General features: G+C 65.0%; 1 protein-coding gene across 2 annotated transcripts; it reads left to right on the top strand.

The window, feature by feature from the left end:
• Positions 1-211: 211 nt before the first annotated feature.
• Positions 212-16,613, top strand: CPLX2 (complexin 2). 2 transcript variants are annotated; one of them, XM_074915895.1, is made up of 5 exons: positions 212-327; positions 4,955-5,053; positions 14,248-14,355; positions 14,848-15,023; positions 15,131-16,613. In XM_074915895.1, exons 3-5 carry the CDS (start codon positions 14,325-14,327, stop codon positions 15,326-15,328), a joined length of 405 nt encoding a protein of 134 aa, XP_074771996.1. In that variant the 5' UTR covers positions 212-327; positions 4,955-5,053; positions 14,248-14,324; the 3' UTR covers positions 15,329-16,613. The 2 variants fall into 2 exon arrangements, with proteins under 2 accessions (XP_074771996.1, XP_074771997.1); XM_074915896.1 differs by lacking the exons at positions 212-327; positions 4,955-5,053 and adding an exon at positions 11,928-11,977.
• Positions 16,614-16,999: the final 386 nt, after the last annotated feature.

Here is a 16,999-nt window from a genome sequence, read left to right as displayed (position 1 = left end):
GTACGGAGGGAATGGCTAGGTACTGGAGGAGCAATTACCGGGAACTGAGGGGACCTGCCGGGCAGCGGGGGCACAAACGCCGGGTACCGGAGGGGACTCGCCGAGTGCGGGGCCGGGAGGCCGGGGCTGGGGGCTGCCGCCGGGGGCGCGGGGCGGGCCGGAGGCGGGCACGGAGCCGGCCCCGCCCGGGAGGCCGTGCGGCGGAGGGGGAGTCAGCACCGGGGCCCCCCCCCGTACCGCTACGGTTCCCGCCTCCCTTCCGGCGGCGGCTCCTTCCCTGCGCCGGGGGCGGTCGGGGCGCACCGGAGCCGCGCCGAGCCCAGCCAGGTGGGTGCGGGGCCGGGGCCGGGGCCGGGGCCGGGGGCGGGCCCGCCGTGCCGCAGAGCCCGGGGGGGGGCCGGGCACGGGCACGGGGACCGGCCCGCCGAGCCTCCCGGGGCCGCCGGCTTATGTAACGGGGCGGCGGCCGCGGGGATGCGGGATGCGGCATGCGGGGAAGGATGCGGGGAAGGATGCGGGGCGAGATGCGGGCTGCGGGTGGAAGATGCAGGGCTGAGCGGCGCGCCCCCAGAGTGCCCCTCCGCAGAGCTGGGGTGTGTGGGGGGACACGCCGATGTGGAGGGGATGGCAGGAGAAGGGCTGTCACCCCCGGACTGTGCTTTGCATCCCCCCCTCCAGCCCCTCCGTGCCTGGCCGTCCCCTGCGGGGGGGCTCTGCAGAGCGGCGCCGTGGGCAGGGAGAGGAGGCAGCCTACTCCCCACCACCACCCCCTGCATTCACCCGGGGAGGCTCCGCGCTGCCTTCTGCTGTGAGGAGCTCCTGGTACCCACCGGGCTCTTCCCACGCCTCTCCATCACCGGCTCCTTCCTCCATCCAGCTCTCCGCGGCTAAGTCCGGCCACTCGTGGAGCATCCCAGCTGCACAGTCCCCTGGGCTCCAATCCCTCTCCTCACTGCACCGTCCCTACAAGGTCCCTCCTATGCCCCACGCTCCAGCCCCTCTCCCTGCCGTGTCCCCAGCGCCCTGGCTGCAGCACACAGGGCAGGTGGCTGCCGTGATCCAGGCCTGGCAGCACGCGGTGCCACTGCCACCCGCATGGCACAAGCATGACCGGGCAGCTGCTGCCCGAGGCAGGCAGTGCGGTGAGTCAGAGCAGCGAAGCAGGGCTGGCACCTTTGCTCAGGACAGGGCTGATGGCTCAGGGCTTCTCCGTGCAACCAGCCAGGCTCTGCGGGCAGTGGCCGAGGCTGGTGAAGGAGCCAGAGCGATTTGAATCAAGATGAGGTGCTGGGTTTGGCAAATAGAGGATGAGGAAGAATGGACCGGGCTCAGGGTGCAGAGAGATGTCCTCCCTACCAAACCTGCTCTCGTGCTCCTGAGGCCGCGGGATCCCAAGGGTTTCCAGGACAAGGCTCCAGCATGACCAGGGGAAGCAGGGAGCTCACCCCCGGGTGTCAAACCCTCACTGTCCTGGGGAAACCAGAGACGGCTCAGCTGAGACAAACCAGCACAGAAAAAATGTCTTGTAGCCTCCCTTGGCTATGGGCTGGGTGTTTGTTTCTTCGATTGCATCACGTGATAACATCATCAGTATTGAAATGACCCCATCCAGACAGAGCTATTAACACCCGGCAGCGCTGGAGGATGATCGTGGTTCGCACCTTGGCTTTTCCCCGGGTTTCTTCAGAGGTGGCTGCCAGGAGCAGCCCACCACCAGGCCCAGTGCTGCTCGCTGGGAGCTGTGCCGGGAGCCAAGGGGAGCCACAGTGAGTTGCCCAGCATGGTTTAAGCACTGAAGCTTGAGAGGTCCCAGCAGAGGTCTGGTACTGCAGAGAAATGTTCCGTGGAAGAGACGGTGATCGCTGTCAGCGTGGTGCAGCTCTGTCCCCACCACTGGGCACCTACATGCCCCCATCGCCTAGAGCTCAAGAGGTCGGGTCTGGCAGGGGGGTATGGTCACTGCAGCCCAGGCTGCTGCTTCCCACTGGCACCGAGCCCAAGCCCTTGGGCATCATGCGCTGCCCAAACAGCCAGGGCTGGACCCCCCTGCCCAGAACAGGACCTTCCCGGCAGCCGGAGGATCTCTGCTCTTGCCCACAGCCTCCATGTGTTCCTGGCCAGGCCTCCCCATTTGTTCTTATGCCAGCATCATCCTCGAGTTTAAATGATCTTTCTCCCTCCCCGGTGTTTACTCGCCGGGTGTATTTATAGAGAGCAATCAGGCCTGCTCAGCCAGAGTAAACAAGCTGTGCTCCTGCGGGCTGCTCTCGCGTGAGCATTCTCTGCTCACTTGTCCCAGGAGCTTTCCCCTCTGCCTCTCCTGGCTCCACAGAGCCTTCCTGGCTTCAGAGACCCAGACTGCCTGCCTCTTCCAGCTGTGGGCTCTCCAGGCGGTGCCTCCAGGCTCTGGTATCTCTCTAGGTCTCCCAGTGCCTCGCCAGCAGCCACTGTCACCTTCTCTGTGCTGTTCTGTGCCACAGGTGCCTGCTCCTCCTGTAAGCAACCAGGCCAGCCAGTCCATCCCTTCCTAGCTGGTGCCACCAGCTCCTGCTGTAACACTCATCAGAGGTTCAGAAACATTGGTCATCTCAGCCAAATCCCAGACCCCTGTGATGGTGCAACCCAGACCTTCCCCGGCCTGTGGCAAGATGAATTGTGCAAGAGGCATTGAGGTTTTTGAGACTGAGGGTCTGCTTTTTGAAGGCAGGGCAGGTTGGCTCAGGTACAGAGCCTCAGCTGGGAAATGCCTCTGGGGGCTGCCCGGTGCAGTGTGGCACCCTGAACCCTTTGAATACCTGTGTGAGAGCCAGGATGGTGCACTGCTGGCACTCAGTCACACATCACTTTTCCCTAGCATCATGGCTCTGAGCCTTCCTCCTTACCCCAGTGCTCAGACGTGAAGCTGATGCCAGCCCCAAGCCAGGTCATAAGAGCATCTCCCTTAGGCAGGAGAAGTGCTTTGAGATGTTGTCCAGAGTTTCCCAGCCCATGCACCCCACTGCTGCCCTTCCCGAGCCCACCCTCCTCCACAGACATTTGGACAGGCTCAGCTATAAAAGCAGGGTGCCGAGAGCCAGAGGTGCCAAAGCAGAAGAGCTGTGGAATTGCTAATGGTCTTATCTCGAGTATTAAGTTTTCCCTGGATCCTGTGTCTTGTGTTCAGACCTCAGCTGGAGAAAAGCATCCCTGCCAGCGCCTGGGGGCACCGCAGTCCCCGAAGCTGAGGGTGTCCTGGCACTGTCACCCTGCTCTGCTCTTCCCTATCCTCTGCTTTTGGCTGTGGTTGGTATCTGGTTGCCTGGACAGGCAGACAGACAGAGCTAGTGCACTGTCCAGGTGAGATGCATCTTCGTGGTACTGGCAGGCTCTGCCCATTGCAAGGCAGGAAAGAACACACTTTGGTCGGCCCCAGAAAAAAAACACCCTGCAGGGATCAGAGCAGCGCCCCCCAGGACCCTCTGCACCCTCTCGGGTACCTCTTGGAGCCTGCTCGTCCCACCCTCTGGGGTTTCAGCAAAGAACGGCTGATTTGCACCCCAGGCTATGCCTGGCAAAGCAGGGGACAGATCCTGTCCCAGCCCAGCTCGTCTCCTTGGCACTGAGCTGCCCCGAAACCAGCCACCCCCAGGCACGTGTCCCTGCAGCACTCTGCAGCCCATCTTACCCCGCTCCCAAACCTTCCCACATCCCAGAGGAGGCAGCAGTTGTCCCCAGTAAAGGTCACCTTCATGCTGCTGCTAAGCCCTTTCCAGGCTGAGCTTTTAGTGCTGCATTTCCCAGGGAATCAGTCACCATTCCGTGATCTCCTTGGGGTCCCACTGGGGACCCTTTGCCCCTTCCCGGCAGCCCCCAGAGCTCGGGGTCCCCGTGGTGAGCCTTTACCCTCCCCAAACCCAGTGCTGCGCCTGGGGGCTGGCAGTGTCTCCTGCTGCCGGGGCTGGGATGAGGCATCCCAGCTCTTTAATGCTTTTAAAAATGCAGGCTCCAGCCATCCCAGCCTCTGCTCCTCCAGCATCGTTGTTTGCCTGTGTTTCCCCCAGCTCCCCTGGGTCATGTGTTTATCTCCAATTTGCCAAAACCTCCCTCCTCCTTCCCCAGGGTGGAGGAAAAGCCTTTGCTCGAAGTCAGGGTGATTTTGTAACTTCCCCAGGAACCTGCTCCTCCAGTCGCAGAGCACAAATCACACTCGTGGCACCCATCGTGGTGGCACCGGCTGCACAAGGGACAGACCACCCCAGAAACTGCTGGCGTGGCACCCAACACCCTGGTACCTGGGTCTCTGCACAGCCCCTGCCCAGGCTAGCGTCCTCTAGGAGCACCCCCTGCATCTCCCCAAGCATCACAGGGGGATTTAAAGGACGTTCAGGGAAGGCACAAGATCCCCGGGCAGAAGCTTCCTGAGGTCCAGCAGAAGTGGGGAGCCCAGAGTGGGGCTCAGATTGCAAAGTCTGAGCAAGGGCGTTTGTTTGTCAGCTTGGTTTAACTTGCCATTATGTCCTCCAAAGAAGAAATTCATCATTTACAAGCTGAGGAAGGCAGAGTTAATGTGAAATTTTAAAACCCTCAAAGAGTTGAGAGCCCTCTAAATATTTAATGAAGGCATCCAAACTGCCGGGTGTCTGCAGAGACAGGCAGGAGCCCTCTGCCAGCAGTGGAGGTGGTGTTCCTGATCCAGGAGAGGACCAAAGACCCCGACAGGCTGCCACCTCCTGCAGCCTGTCACCTTCTGCACGCCCCACTGGGCTCCCACCCTTGGTGGCTCTTGGCAGCAGGTTGCTCCCACCCTTGAAGTTCAGGATGTGGGGGGGTGCGCAGACCCCCTAGGTGGGGAAAAGGGCAGCGGGCAGTGGTGTGCTCCATCCATCACCCATCAAGTGATGATGCTATGTCCACCCTCTCCGGTCCTGAGGCCCCACTGTGGAGCTGATTCTCTCGCTGTTGGTGTGTCCTGCAGGCCCTGCTCTCCCTGCGATGCCCAGCCACCTCCGCGAGCTCCTCGTCCCCCTGCGTTAGGTGCCGAAGCCTGCAGACGCCCGGCGCTGCACACACCAAGGTAGGCAGCACTGCCCCAGCTCTGCACGCCACCACTCCTGGGGGGCCCATCTCATTCCTTGCGGTACAGGGGGCACAGGGCAGCCGTGGGATGGATGGGGGGGTGCAGAGGTACCGCCCAGGGCTGCCTCAGTGGAGCCAGTTGGGCATCCCAGGATGGGGGATCCATCATGGGCATCCTGGTGAGACCCCAGTGCAGATCAAGGGCATCTGGACCAGCTCAGGACCAGGCTGAAGTCATGGGAGTGGGGAACAGCTTGGGCTCTGGGGCGGATGCTGGGCACGATCCTGCCTGGGGAACATGGCAGGTGACAGTGACTGTGGAGCTGGTGCAGGGCCAGGGGGTTTTTTCTTTCTTTCTTTCTTTTTTTTTTTTTTGCCTTTGAAAGCCCCCAGATGGGAAAGGTATGAGCCAAACCCCACTGAAAGCAGCCAAGAATGAATTTTCTGGCCAGAGCCCCAGCAGCTCTTGGAGCAGCGCCGTGCCCGCCCGGCGTCACACTGCAGCGGAAACCCCAGGCGCAGGCAGGCTGGGGGAGTTCTCAGCCGGGGTGGACAGTGAGACCCCCACCCATCCCAGCTGCCCCCCAGTATGGGGGTCTCACCCCTCCCAGCGCTCCAAGCCAGGGCAGTGCAGGCTCATCCTGCTCCCACCAAGCCACAGCTTGGCTGCAGCCCAGACACCCAGATGTCCCCCCCATGCTGCCCCAGAGCCCCCCACCATGCAGCCATCTGCTGCTGTCAGAGGACAGGGTGTCCCCGGCATTGTGGCCCTCACCCAGCTCTGTTTCCTGGGGCACGGGGCATCTCAGCTCCCAAACCTTCCCTCTCATGGGGTGCAATGGGCCCTTCTCCCGCAGGAAGGCAGATGCTCTCCCAGACCCAGGCTGAGAGTTTGAGTAGAGTAGGACCAGCCATGACAGCATCCCCACTGCCCTCTCCCTCCCACTCTCCAGCCTCGGCAGTGCAGGGGAGGGGGTAAAGCACCCCATGGTCTCTGCCCTCATCTCAGGAGCCCCAAAGAGCTTGCAGGATCTTTGCAAAACCAATACCTCTATCAGCACAAGGCTGAGCCCCAGGGGAGCAGTGCCCAGGGTCTCATTTTTGAGGGCACTTTGGCTGGAGGGGGGTCAGGCAGGGGCCACTGCTGCTCTGCTGTGGTCTGGATGCCTGGTCTTGAGCTAATCTTGCCTTGTCCTTCGTGCCTTTCCCCAGCTGGTGCAATGAGGGTGGGTATAACCCCCCCGCAGCTCTCTGCAGGGAGCAGGTGCCCAGATCCCATCCCAACACGAAGCTAGGAGGGGACTCTCAGACATCTGCTCCCCACACAGTCCCAACCACCTCCGCCATCAGCACCTGCACAGGCCCTGCATGTCCCTGCCAGGGACCCGAGGAAGGAAATCAAGATGTGCCCAGGCTGGCTGCTTCCCCAAAAGTGATGGCTGGGGCGGCAGGGAGGGATGAGGAGGCAGTGCAGGGGCTCTTGTCTGCTCCCTGAGCAGTGCCTGGTGTGCTGCGCCCAGCTCCGCTCTGCACCGGTCCCTGCAGAGCTGTGCGGGTGTGCGTGCCTGCCATAAATATTGATGGGGTGGACTTAGCACAAGTGTGCCTTTATATACAGCGATTGGGATGTAAATGCTATAAGTACCTGCTGTGTGGGCAGGAGAAAGCAGTGTAGGTGATAGCACTGAGGCTGAATGCACAGTGGCTTTTTTACAGGGAAGGGGGATCCCTCCTGCGCAGGGTGGGGAGGTGGCAAGCAGCCGGTTGAGTAACCCCAGGGGTCATAAACCTGTTTGGGGAGTCGGCCAGACCCGCAGTGAGCCTAAATCTTCTGGCTGAGACTGCAGTGAGCCGCCGCGGCTCCCACAGCCCGCTCCCCGCACAGCCACACCAGGATAAACACCGAGGGGCTGCAGTGCCTCTGTTTAATAATGCATGGCACAGAGGCACCGGACGCACGCCGGGAGCCGCGGGGACGAGGAATCACCACTGCAGCACTCGACCGGCGGGGTCCATCCTGGCGTCCCCCGGCGCTCACGGGACGTGGATACCTCTGGGCTCTGGGTGGCCCTGAGAGTGGGGTTGGGTGAGCAGAGCTCCCCATCGCAGGGCACAGAGCAGTGCTGGCAAAGCCAAGGCAGTCGGTTGCACAGCAGCTGATATCCCAGCCACGCTGGATGCTTCTTAGCTGGAGCCTGGAGCTAGGTCCCTGTCCTCTTGGGCACCCTTGCTGGCAGATTCAGCCCCTCCATCACTGTTCCTCACACAGATGTAGGTGTACATGGTCTTTTTGGGGAGCTCTCGAGGGCTGAGTAGCACTGGGAGCACCTCACCCTCTCTGGCATCCTCCTGGGATGCTGCCATGCTGGGAACAGCTGGAAGCTGTGGACTCGGTCCCCTCCTCTCCCCATCCCTCCTTCAGCCGCAGCCATCCTGGCTCGCACACTGGCTGCCATGCCCTGGACCAGCAGATGAGTGCTGGGGCCCTGCAGGCACCAGTTCACAACCAGTCCCTGCAAATAGCCCCCCCCGGGGGACACACGTCCCTCATTGCACGAAGTGCCGTGATCCATCCCCACCGACCATCTGCTGCAGCAGCTCCCCGCCACCCACTCCCCAGCCCACACTGCACCCCACAGCACAGAGCTGGGCAGGGATGGACTGCCCAGTGCACCCCCCTGCCCCCCGGGCAGGAGCCTGGCAGGAGGGGGCAGATGGGTCCACAGGAGCAATGCCGACAGGGCCGCGGTAGAGATGCAGATGGGTCTGTAATACTGATGCCGACGTGGCCGTGGTATTGATGCAGAAGGACCCGTGATAGTGATGCAAGAGAGCAGGAAAAGCTGCAGCGGCAGCCCGGAGCCCCTCTGGCTGCAGGGGTGCTTTGCTGTGCCCGTGCGGAGCAGGGCATGGGGAGGGCAGCAGGCAGGAGCCTCCCCCATCCAGCCAGTAAATCCCAGAGCAAGGGAGACCCTGAGGCATGGGGCCAGTAGAAGTCACCCTGTGACAGTGGCTTTGGCCTGTTTTCTCTGTCCCTCACTGATGAGCTCAGGGGATCCTCCCCCCCCCCCCCCCCGCCCCGGCCCTCCACTGCCGCGGTTCTGCTCCCACAGTTGGGCAGAGCATCTCGGTGGAGCTGGGGTCAAGCCGTGGCACAAGCCCACCTCCCTCCCTGCCAGCCCCAGGGCTCGTGGCACACTCCCACGCCAGCCCTGCAGTGAGACGACCCACGTTCACACCCTGTGCCTGGCATGGTAGTGATAATGGGGGAGTGCTGGGGGGGGCACCCACGTGTGCTGGAGCAGGCTGTGACTTGCTGCAGGGACAGAGCGGTGGCCCCGGCATCACCAGGGGCTGAACGTGGGCAGCTCTGAGCACCACAGGCTCGCTCTCAGCACAGTGGCATAATGGAGTGACCCCGGGTCCCCTTCACCTCGCGTGGTGTCACCGGCGGGAGGGACAGCAGGGGTGGCAGGGGCTGTGTCTGCAGTCTGTGCTCAGCCGCTGCGCTGGAGGGTCTGGCTCCAGACTGACGCTACAGCACGCTGGTGCCTGTCCCCATCCCTGTCCCCGCCGGGTGCCAGCCCCAAGGGGCCAGGGCTGCTCTTCAGAAGCTGCAGCTGCTGCGTGTTTTGTGCTGCCTCTTCCCCTTCTCTCCGCTGCTGTTTTTGTTTTGTTTAAGAGGCTGGGTTACGAATTTTAAACAGGCTCCTGAAAAACCCAATTACCTCCAGAAGACAACCTGATAAAAGCTGCCTAAGTGGCACTGTGGAAATCGCCTTGTGCAGCAGCCGAGGGAAAACCAACATAACAAAGCCTTTGGAAATGGAGTTAACCACTTTTAATCCCTTGGTGCGATGAGAAGGACCAATAATTATTTTCTGCAGAGATGGGCTGGGGGGGGGAGGGGGGGAATAAGTAAAATAACTGTCCTGTGCTAATGGGTGGCAGCAGGCCAGGCTGGTGATGGTGCAGGGATGGGTGCAGGTACTCAGGCACCCGCTTCCCTCTGCCTGGGAGCTTTGTGAGGGCCCGCAGAGGCTGTGACCTTGCAGGGTCCCCGTGTGGCTGTGGGGCCTGGGGACGATGCTGGCAGCAGGGTGGGCAGGAGCCACTTGGGGTGTTGCTGGCAGTGGATGTGGTGGGCGATGCGGCAGCGGCAGCCAGTCCCGTGTCCTTTCCCCAGGCGCTGGCGGGGAGTGGAGCGAGGCGCTGCCAGGGTCCTGGCACCCACACCGGCTCTGTCCCTGCCACGCTGCCCCTGCAAGCCGGCACGGAGGTGACTTGCAGGACTTGGCATGACTGAGAGCTTCCTCCTCCATCTGGCCACGGCGCTGCCCCCCCCATCCCTCCCCGTTCCTTTCCTTCCTGCCTCCCCTGGCAGCAACAGGCAGCCACCCAGCAGGTGACACTGCCCAGGAAGATGCCAGGGACAGCTGTGCCTAAGGAGTGCCCATGCCAGGCGCAAGCAACCTCCCAACACCAAGAACATCCTCCAAACACCTGCCAGAGCCAGCTCAGCTCTGGAACTGCGGGTTCCCCTGGGCTCATCCCCATTCTGGGAGCAGGGGTGTCTGCAGGGGTGTCTGCAGGGCAGGAGGATGGAGGTGATGCCCAGGGCAGGTGACAAGCCCCTGGGTGCCCTTCCTGCAGGAGCCCACCTGGCAGAGCAAAGCTGGGCACCCACCAGCCCATCAGCTGCGGTTGTGCTGCCAGCACCAGCGGCTGGAGCGCCGGGGCGGTTGGCCACAGCTCACATGAGCCTCGTGCTTCCCACAGCAGCAGGGACGGAGGCTGATTCGCCCACCTCCCCCCGGCCACCCCGCATCTCGTGTGGGGTCCCACGCTTGGGGACAGTACTCCAGGCCACTGAGCTCCAAGGTGGGCAAGCCTGGCATAGCACAAGAGATGGCCTTGCTGGCTTGGCCACAGCTCGTACTGGGAGCAGTCCCTGGGCACGCTGGGAGCTACTGGGGGAGGATGTGCTTAATGAGCCGAGGCATCTCCAAAGATTGAAAGACTCAAGGACCCATCCCAGGAACAAAAGGAGGCGTTTGTCAGGCGCTGAGAGACGGGCTCGTTAATTCCTCCTGGCTGTCACACTTATCTGTAATGAATTTGTGCTCCACTGTATTATTTTTAATACAATAGGAGCGGTGCCGCCCGCCCACCGCCCGGCTGCCGGGAGCGCTGACGTCAGCGCCCGGAGCACGGCTGCCGCAGGACAGACGGACAGACGGACGGACGGGCCAAGCACAGGCCTGTCTTGCCGCCTGCATGCTCGTCCCACCAGCCGCCGGCAGGCAGAGTGGGGCTGGGTGCGAGGGCAGGAAGCATTTTTTCTATGGAGGTGGAAAAAGGAGTTGTTGGTTGATGCCACGGTGGAAGGAGGCAGAGGGCTCAGGGCTGGTGGAGATGGGGTGCGCTGGGGGGTATTTTCGGGAGTGGTGAGAGGGGGTGAACACGAGGACCATGTCCTTGATGCGTGGTTCCTGTGCTGAGACCTGTCCGTGGCAGCGGCCGTGTGTCGGGGCAGGAGCCAGCAGTGGGTGCACACACACGAGTCTGTCGGTGCCGCGTTCCTGTGGAGGTGCTGGGCTGGCACTTGCGTCCTGGCTTTGGCCCCCCCCGACTGCAGGATGGCTCCCCACTGCTGCCCCACACCCTGCATCGCCCCCGTCCTCCCCACAGCAGCCCCAGCGATGCCCGGCAGCCCCTCCGCAGCCCACGTCGCCAGGCTTGTGGGGGCAGCCGCAGCCTGGCTCAGCTCCCCGCAGCCTCCCACATGCAGAGCCGGGGGGGGTCCCTGAAACGACCCCACACCCAAACTCTCTCCAGCACTCTCCCGGGCCATAGCCATAAGATTCCCTGCAGGGCTGCTCCTCCAGAGCATCACCATTACACACCAGCTATCCCCAGAGCGTGGCTCAGAGCACCACTCATCTGATTCGCAAAGGGCTCATCTTGTTTCTGATAACCCAGGGCTGGATTAATTAGGAGGTGCCGGCTGCCCCGGTGCGGGGTGGCGGGGCTGGCGGTGGGGCGCACGCTCGTCCCCAGCACCTCTCCATGCACCAGACAAGGATGGGGGAGCCCTGTCCCGCAGCCGGGGGGGAGCAGGAGGGGCTCCAGGAGCCCATCTCCCTTTGGGCAGGTGCAGGGGGAGCCGGGGGGGTGGTATGGTGGCCCCCAATTCCTCCCCAAGGGACCTCCCCACTGAAGGGGATCCTGAGCTCCGTGGGCATCGTGGCCTCGACGCCACGGCGCAGCCCCTCCCAGCATCCCCTGAGCACCCACCACCCACCGCGGGACCCCTCTGGGGGGGCAGCACCAAACCCCAAAGCTGGGGCCTCCGAGTGGCGGGTGTTGGCGGGGGGTGTGTGTGTGTGTGTCCCGAGACGATTTATCAGGGAGTTTAATTAAACTCCCGCAGGCACCCTGCAGCGCTGCGGAGGGGGACAGGGTGCTGCGGCTCGGAGTGCTGGGTGAGGGAGCAGAGGGGTGCGGGACCGGGGGGGCGGGGGGGGCTGCTCCCCGGTGGCTCCGGCTGCTTAATGCCTCGTTTCGCCCATTAATTGCCGCGGAGGTGAATCATTAACCCCGCGCAAACCGCGATCCCCCCCCACCCCTCCGCTGCAGGAGCGCGGGGCGGGTGGTTGGGGGCTCTGGGGGGGCCCCGTCGGCATCCCGGGATGCGGACGGGGCCCCCTCCCCGGTCACCGGGACGTTTCCCCGGGGGTCGTGTCCCCGCATCCCACCCCACCGTGGCGGGGGGCTGCCGGGCTGCGCGGTGTCGGGGCGGGGGGGTGTCGCTCCGGGCGGGCCCACGCGTGTCGCCGGGGGCGGGCGGGGGCCGGGCCGCGGCGGGGCGGGGCGGGCCGGGAGGGCGGAGCGGCGGCAGCGGAGAGCGGCGGCGGAGCCGGTGAGTGCCGCGCCGCGCCGGTGCTGAAGGGACAGCGCCGCCGCTGCGGCACCGGGCGGCCCCGGGCGGCGGGCGGGGCCCCGCGCCGCATCCACCGGGGGGTGGGGGGGTGGGGGGCGGCGGGTCCCCGCGGTACCGCGTCCCCTCCGCGACCCCCCCCCTCACCCCCCCGCCGTGGATGCCGCCCTCCCCGTGTCCCCGCGCCGCCCCCCCCCCCCCCCCCCTCCGCGTCCTCGGTGTCCCCTGCGCCCCCGGTGCGCGTTCTCTGTCCCGGGTGTCCCCCCCACCGCATCCTCCGTGTGCCTGCGGCCCCCCCCCGACTCCCCCGCGGTGTGTCCCCCGCGCTCCGCACCCCCCCCTGCGATCCCGGTGTCCTCCGCATGCCGGGTGTCCCCTACGTCCCGTGTCCCCGCTGTCCCCCGCCCTCCCGGCGCCCCCCCGTGTCCCTGCGTCGCTGCAGACCGTGCGGCCTCGGTGTCCCCGCGCCTGCCGGTGTCCGTCCCCCCCCCCTCCTCCGTTTGCTGTGTCCCTCCGCATCGCCCGTGTCCCTGCACCCCTCGGTGTCCCTCACCCCCCGACACGCTGCGCCGCCCCCCCCCTTTCCCCCGGTCTCGGTGTTCTAGTGCCCCCCGTGTCCCAACGCCCCCCGGTGTCCCCTGCACCCTCCCTGCGGCCCCGGTGTCCCGGCACCCCTCCGTGTTCCCACGTCTTCGGTGTTCCTCGACCCCCCGCTGTAGCCCCGGGGCTCAGCACAGTACCTCCTACAGGAGCTCCCCCCCTGCCCCTCCCGGTGTCGCGGGGTGCCCCGGGGCTGGGAGCAACAAACTTCCTCGGGTCCCGGTTCGTGGACACCCCCCCCGCAGCCTATCGGGGTCCCGGGGAGCTGGGGTGGGGGGACCCACGAGGCTGCGGCACCCACCGTGCGCACACACACACTCACACACTCTGTAAACTGCACACCCAGGCTGTGAGCACAGCCTGCAGCCCCCCCACACACACAGGGCATACGGGGGGCACAGGCACACACACCCCCCTCCCACCCGCGTACACACACACACACTCACACACACTCCGCCTGCAATCCCCCCCCCCCCCCCAAGAGCATGCAAACAGCCCGCAACACTCCCACACGTACACACGCGCAGCAGTCTGCGAATTTGTGTGCACACCCCCCCCGTACAGCCTGCAAACCCACGGACCCGCACACCCAGCCCCCCCGCCCCACAATAACACAGCCTGCAACCGCCCCACACAGTGTGCAAACACACACACGCAGCACAAACCCACCCAGCGCACACAAACACAGCCTGCAATCCTCTGCTCGCCCCCCCCCCCCGCCTTGCGAGCCCTTGCACGCGCACCCACAGAGCTTGCAAACCCCCAAACTCACACGCACTCACACTCAAAGCTTGCAAACAGGCTGCAAACCCTCACACCGTGTGGGCACACGCAGCCTGCAGCTCCACAAACTTATATATACACATCCCCCCCCCGCCCCATGCAAACACAGCCTGCAGGCACCCGCAAACACACCCCTTGACCAAACACAGCCTGGCTGTCCGGCTCACACGCACACACAACGTGTGTGAACACGGCGGGTGTGCACACACACACACATACGCACACGCTCAGTCCTGCACCTGCAGTGCCCCTGCACGCCGTCACCCGTCCCCAGCACCCACCGGGATCACACGCACACACCGAGTCACAGGCGCCGCAACCCCTACAGCCCCCAAACACTGTCACACCCTGCCAACAGCCTCTTCGCCAGCCCTCTGCAGAGCACACGCATTGCGATAGGCACACACGCAGCACCCCGTGTCTGACTGCGCCGCGCTGGGATCCCCAGCCAGGGTCTGTGTCCGCCCCCCCAAAAGCAGAGGCAACGCAGTGGGTGGTGACGTGGTGGGTCCCCATCCCGCCAGCCCCCAGGCAGCACCCTGGGGTTCCCGGGCTCTTACTGCCCCACCGAGGGCAGTGCTGGGGTGGAAACTTGCTCTGGGGTCCCTGCCTCGGTCCCTCCACAGGTCCCCAAATGCCAGCGGGGATGTGAGGAGGGGGCCGAAGGGAGCAGGCACTGCCAGCAGGCAGATCTGCCCACACACTGCCTACAGACCCCAAAAGCTCCCTCTGCCCACTCTGGAAGGCGTTTGGGGCTGGAGACACAGAGGGTGTGAACTGCAGCCCCAGGGACAGTCCTGTCCCTCATGCCTGGGTGGTGGGGACCCTGGGCACAGTGTCCCCGACCGTGTCCCTCTCTGCCCGCGCAGGTGGCCCTGGTCAGTGAGCCCGGACGGCAGTGGATGAGCGCTGGGCGCTGGCCTAGCCACACGCACACACCGGCACCATGGACTTCGTCATGAAGCAAGCGCTGGGTGGTGAGTGGGTGCTGTTTCCCTCAGGGTCCCCCCTCCAGGAGCGACACCGACCCGACACCCTGGGGAGCACGGTTGGAGGGACATGGTGGGGGGGACAGAGCCATGGGGAGAGCCACTGGCAGTGGGGAGCTGCTGCCGGAGCCCTCCGGGGCTCTCGTTCCCAGCGCCCGCAGTGCCTGGTTGGGGAATCCCGGCTCTCTTGCCGCTAAGTGGGATTCCCCAGCGGGTCCCCTGGGTGCCAGCGTCAAAGGAGCTGCCGGCATCTCCCCCGGCTGACGCTGAACTAGGGCAGCGCAGCCAGCCCACGGCACTCCCCATCCCCGCAGCCGCCAGAGCCCATCTGCAGCCGGTTCCGGCACGGGTGGCCGCGGGGATGTCCCCGGTTGTCCTTGCCGGGGGGCTCCGTGCCCTCCCTGTCTCTGCAGGGGCTTCAGCAGCCAGCACCAGGCTGCAGCACCCTCGAGGACCGGCCGGTGGTCTTGTGCTGCACAGGGGCCACCAAGGACATGGGCAAGATGCTGGGGGGTGAGGAGGAGAAGGACCCCGACGCACAGAAGAAGGAGGAGGAGAGGCAGGAGGCCCTGCGCCAGCAGGAAGAGGAGCGGAAAGCCAAGCACGCCCGCATGGAAGCGGAGCGGGAGAAAGTCCGGCAGCAGATTCGTGACAAGGTGGGCTGTGACAAGGAGGAGGGTGGCCCAAGGCGGTGGTGATGGGCATGGGGCACAGCACGGGCAGCACCCACTGCCCGCCCTGCTGAGGGCCTGTGTCCTCACAGTACGGGCTGAAGAAGAAGGAAGAGAAGGAGGCGGAGGAGAAAGCTGCGCTGGAGCAGCCGTGTGAGGGCAGCCTGACACGTCCCAAGAAGGCGATCCCGGCAGGCTGTGGGGACGAGGAGGAGGAGGAGGAGGAGAGCATCCTGGACACCGTCCTCAAGTACCTGCCCGGCCCGCTTCAGGATATGTTCAAGAAGTAACAGCACCACCAACCCTGCCATGGGGTGCTGGGGCACGGGCGCCCTCTCCCCTCCGACCCCTCCATCAGTTCCCTTGACCACGGGGGGGTCCCTACACACCCTCCCCACCCCCTCCTGCCCTCTCCCCCCCCGACCAGACCAAAAACCCGCCCCGTCCCGTCCAGGCAGGGCCCCCCCACCACGCTGTGCCAAAGGGGAGCGGCCCTGGCCGGACAGGGCGAACCGGGACCAAATGCACTGATGTAACCTCGTGGCAGGCTGGGGGCACCCCAGGCCCTACCAGCCCCCCCGGGGTGGCTGCCCGTGCCCCCTGCCCTGCCCCTCCTGCCCTCCCAGGGAACCCCGGCAGGCCTCTGCTCGCCTGCCCTCGTCCCCAGCACTGCCATCCCCCTGTCCCGTCCCGCCCTGGGCCAAGCCCAAAGCACAAAGCCAGGCGCCCTGCCCGCAGCTCCCCCCCCCCCCCCCCCCCATCCCCGGTCCCCGGGCACGGGGGTCCCCCGGGGCTGCCTGGTGTGCCCCAGCATCGGGGGGTTGGAGGGGACCCCCCTCTCCCCGCATCTCTGGCCCCATAGTTAAAGCCATATCAGTTAGACTGCAATACTTCAGCACCGGGAGGAGCGGGCGCCGCGCTCCGCCGACCGTGTACAAAGGCACGTGTGGGGCAGGGACCCCCCTGCCTCGTCCCCCCTGCCCCGTCCCCACCGCTCCCTCGTCCGTGTCTCGGCCCCGCTGGCCCCCGTTCTCGCATTAGTGTCTCTGTGCCAGGGTGCGCCCCGTCGCTCCATGCGTCCTCGTGTCCGCTGCTCACGCTCCCCCCCCCATCCCCGAGTCCCCTCTGTCCCCAGGGCCACCCACGGCGCTAAGCCGAGAGCCCCCCGCCGCGCTGCTGGGGCCCCCCGCTCTGCCCCCTGCAATAAAGCCAGTGTGGGGCCGAGGGCTGCAGGGCCAGTCCCGAGCTGGGAGTGCCTGACTGCCCCCCACCCGACGCTGGACACACGGGTCCCCCTGGGCCTGGGAAGGGATCCCTGGGCAAGCGCCCCGGGCACGTCCCAGGAGATGCTGCTTGCACCCCAAAGGGGGCACACAGGGGTATGCCCTCACCCCAGCCCAGCCCTTGCCGCACCGTGCTCCCCCCTCCCTGTGCTTCCTCCGCCACAGCCCCCGGCTGCTCACCAGGGCCCTCCCCGGGAGGCAGCGGGCAGCTGGGGGCCCCGCAGACATGCTGTGATCATCCTGCTCGAACTAGTCTTTGACAAACTAATAAAATAAAGGGATTTGTACATTGCTCTGGCCTCTTCTCAGCCATTGCTTCCCTGGGGTCCCGCATCAGCTCCCTCACCCCTCCATTCCCCTCAGTGCTGAGACCTGGAAGCTCATCACACTACCAGAGGCCACAGGTCCCAAGTCAGGGAGAAGGGAGAGGCCACACTCCGAGCTCTGCTCAGTCCAGCTGCCTCCCCACAGCCCCGTGTCCATCCTGCAGGCACCCTCTATGGGGTTGAGGACACAGTAAAAGGGACAGGTGCTGGTGGGCCTGGGTCCCACAGACACGACAGGGAAGCTTCTGCCCCTTCCCCTCAACTCTGGGACTCCCCTCACAGAATGACTGGGGATTTTCCTGGGGTACAAGGGACGTTTTGGGGTGCGGGGGCAAGGCTGTGACCCACAAAA

The sequence above is a fragment of the Athene noctua genome, chromosome 12, assembly GCF_965140245.1.
Source record: "Athene noctua chromosome 12, bAthNoc1.hap1.1, whole genome shotgun sequence".
NCBI classification, from domain to species: Eukaryota; Metazoa; Chordata; class Aves; order Strigiformes; family Strigidae; genus Athene; species Athene noctua.
Note: the sequence above shows the minus strand (reverse complement) of the source record. Positions and strands in the feature narration are given on the sequence as shown.

Excerpts from the sequence above, each read along its gene's own strand:
- CPLX2 (XM_074915895.1), top strand. The coding sequence starts at position 14,325 with ATGGACTTCGTCATGAAGCAAGCGCTGGGTG. Across the intron at positions 14,356-14,847 it reads CATGAAGCAAGCGCTGGGTG|GGGCCACCAAGGACATGGGC; the intron begins GTGAGTGGGTGC and ends TGTGCTGCACAG. Across the intron at positions 15,024-15,130 it reads GGCAGCAGATTCGTGACAAG|TACGGGCTGAAGAAGAAGGA; the intron begins GTGGGCTGTGAC and ends GTGTCCTCACAG.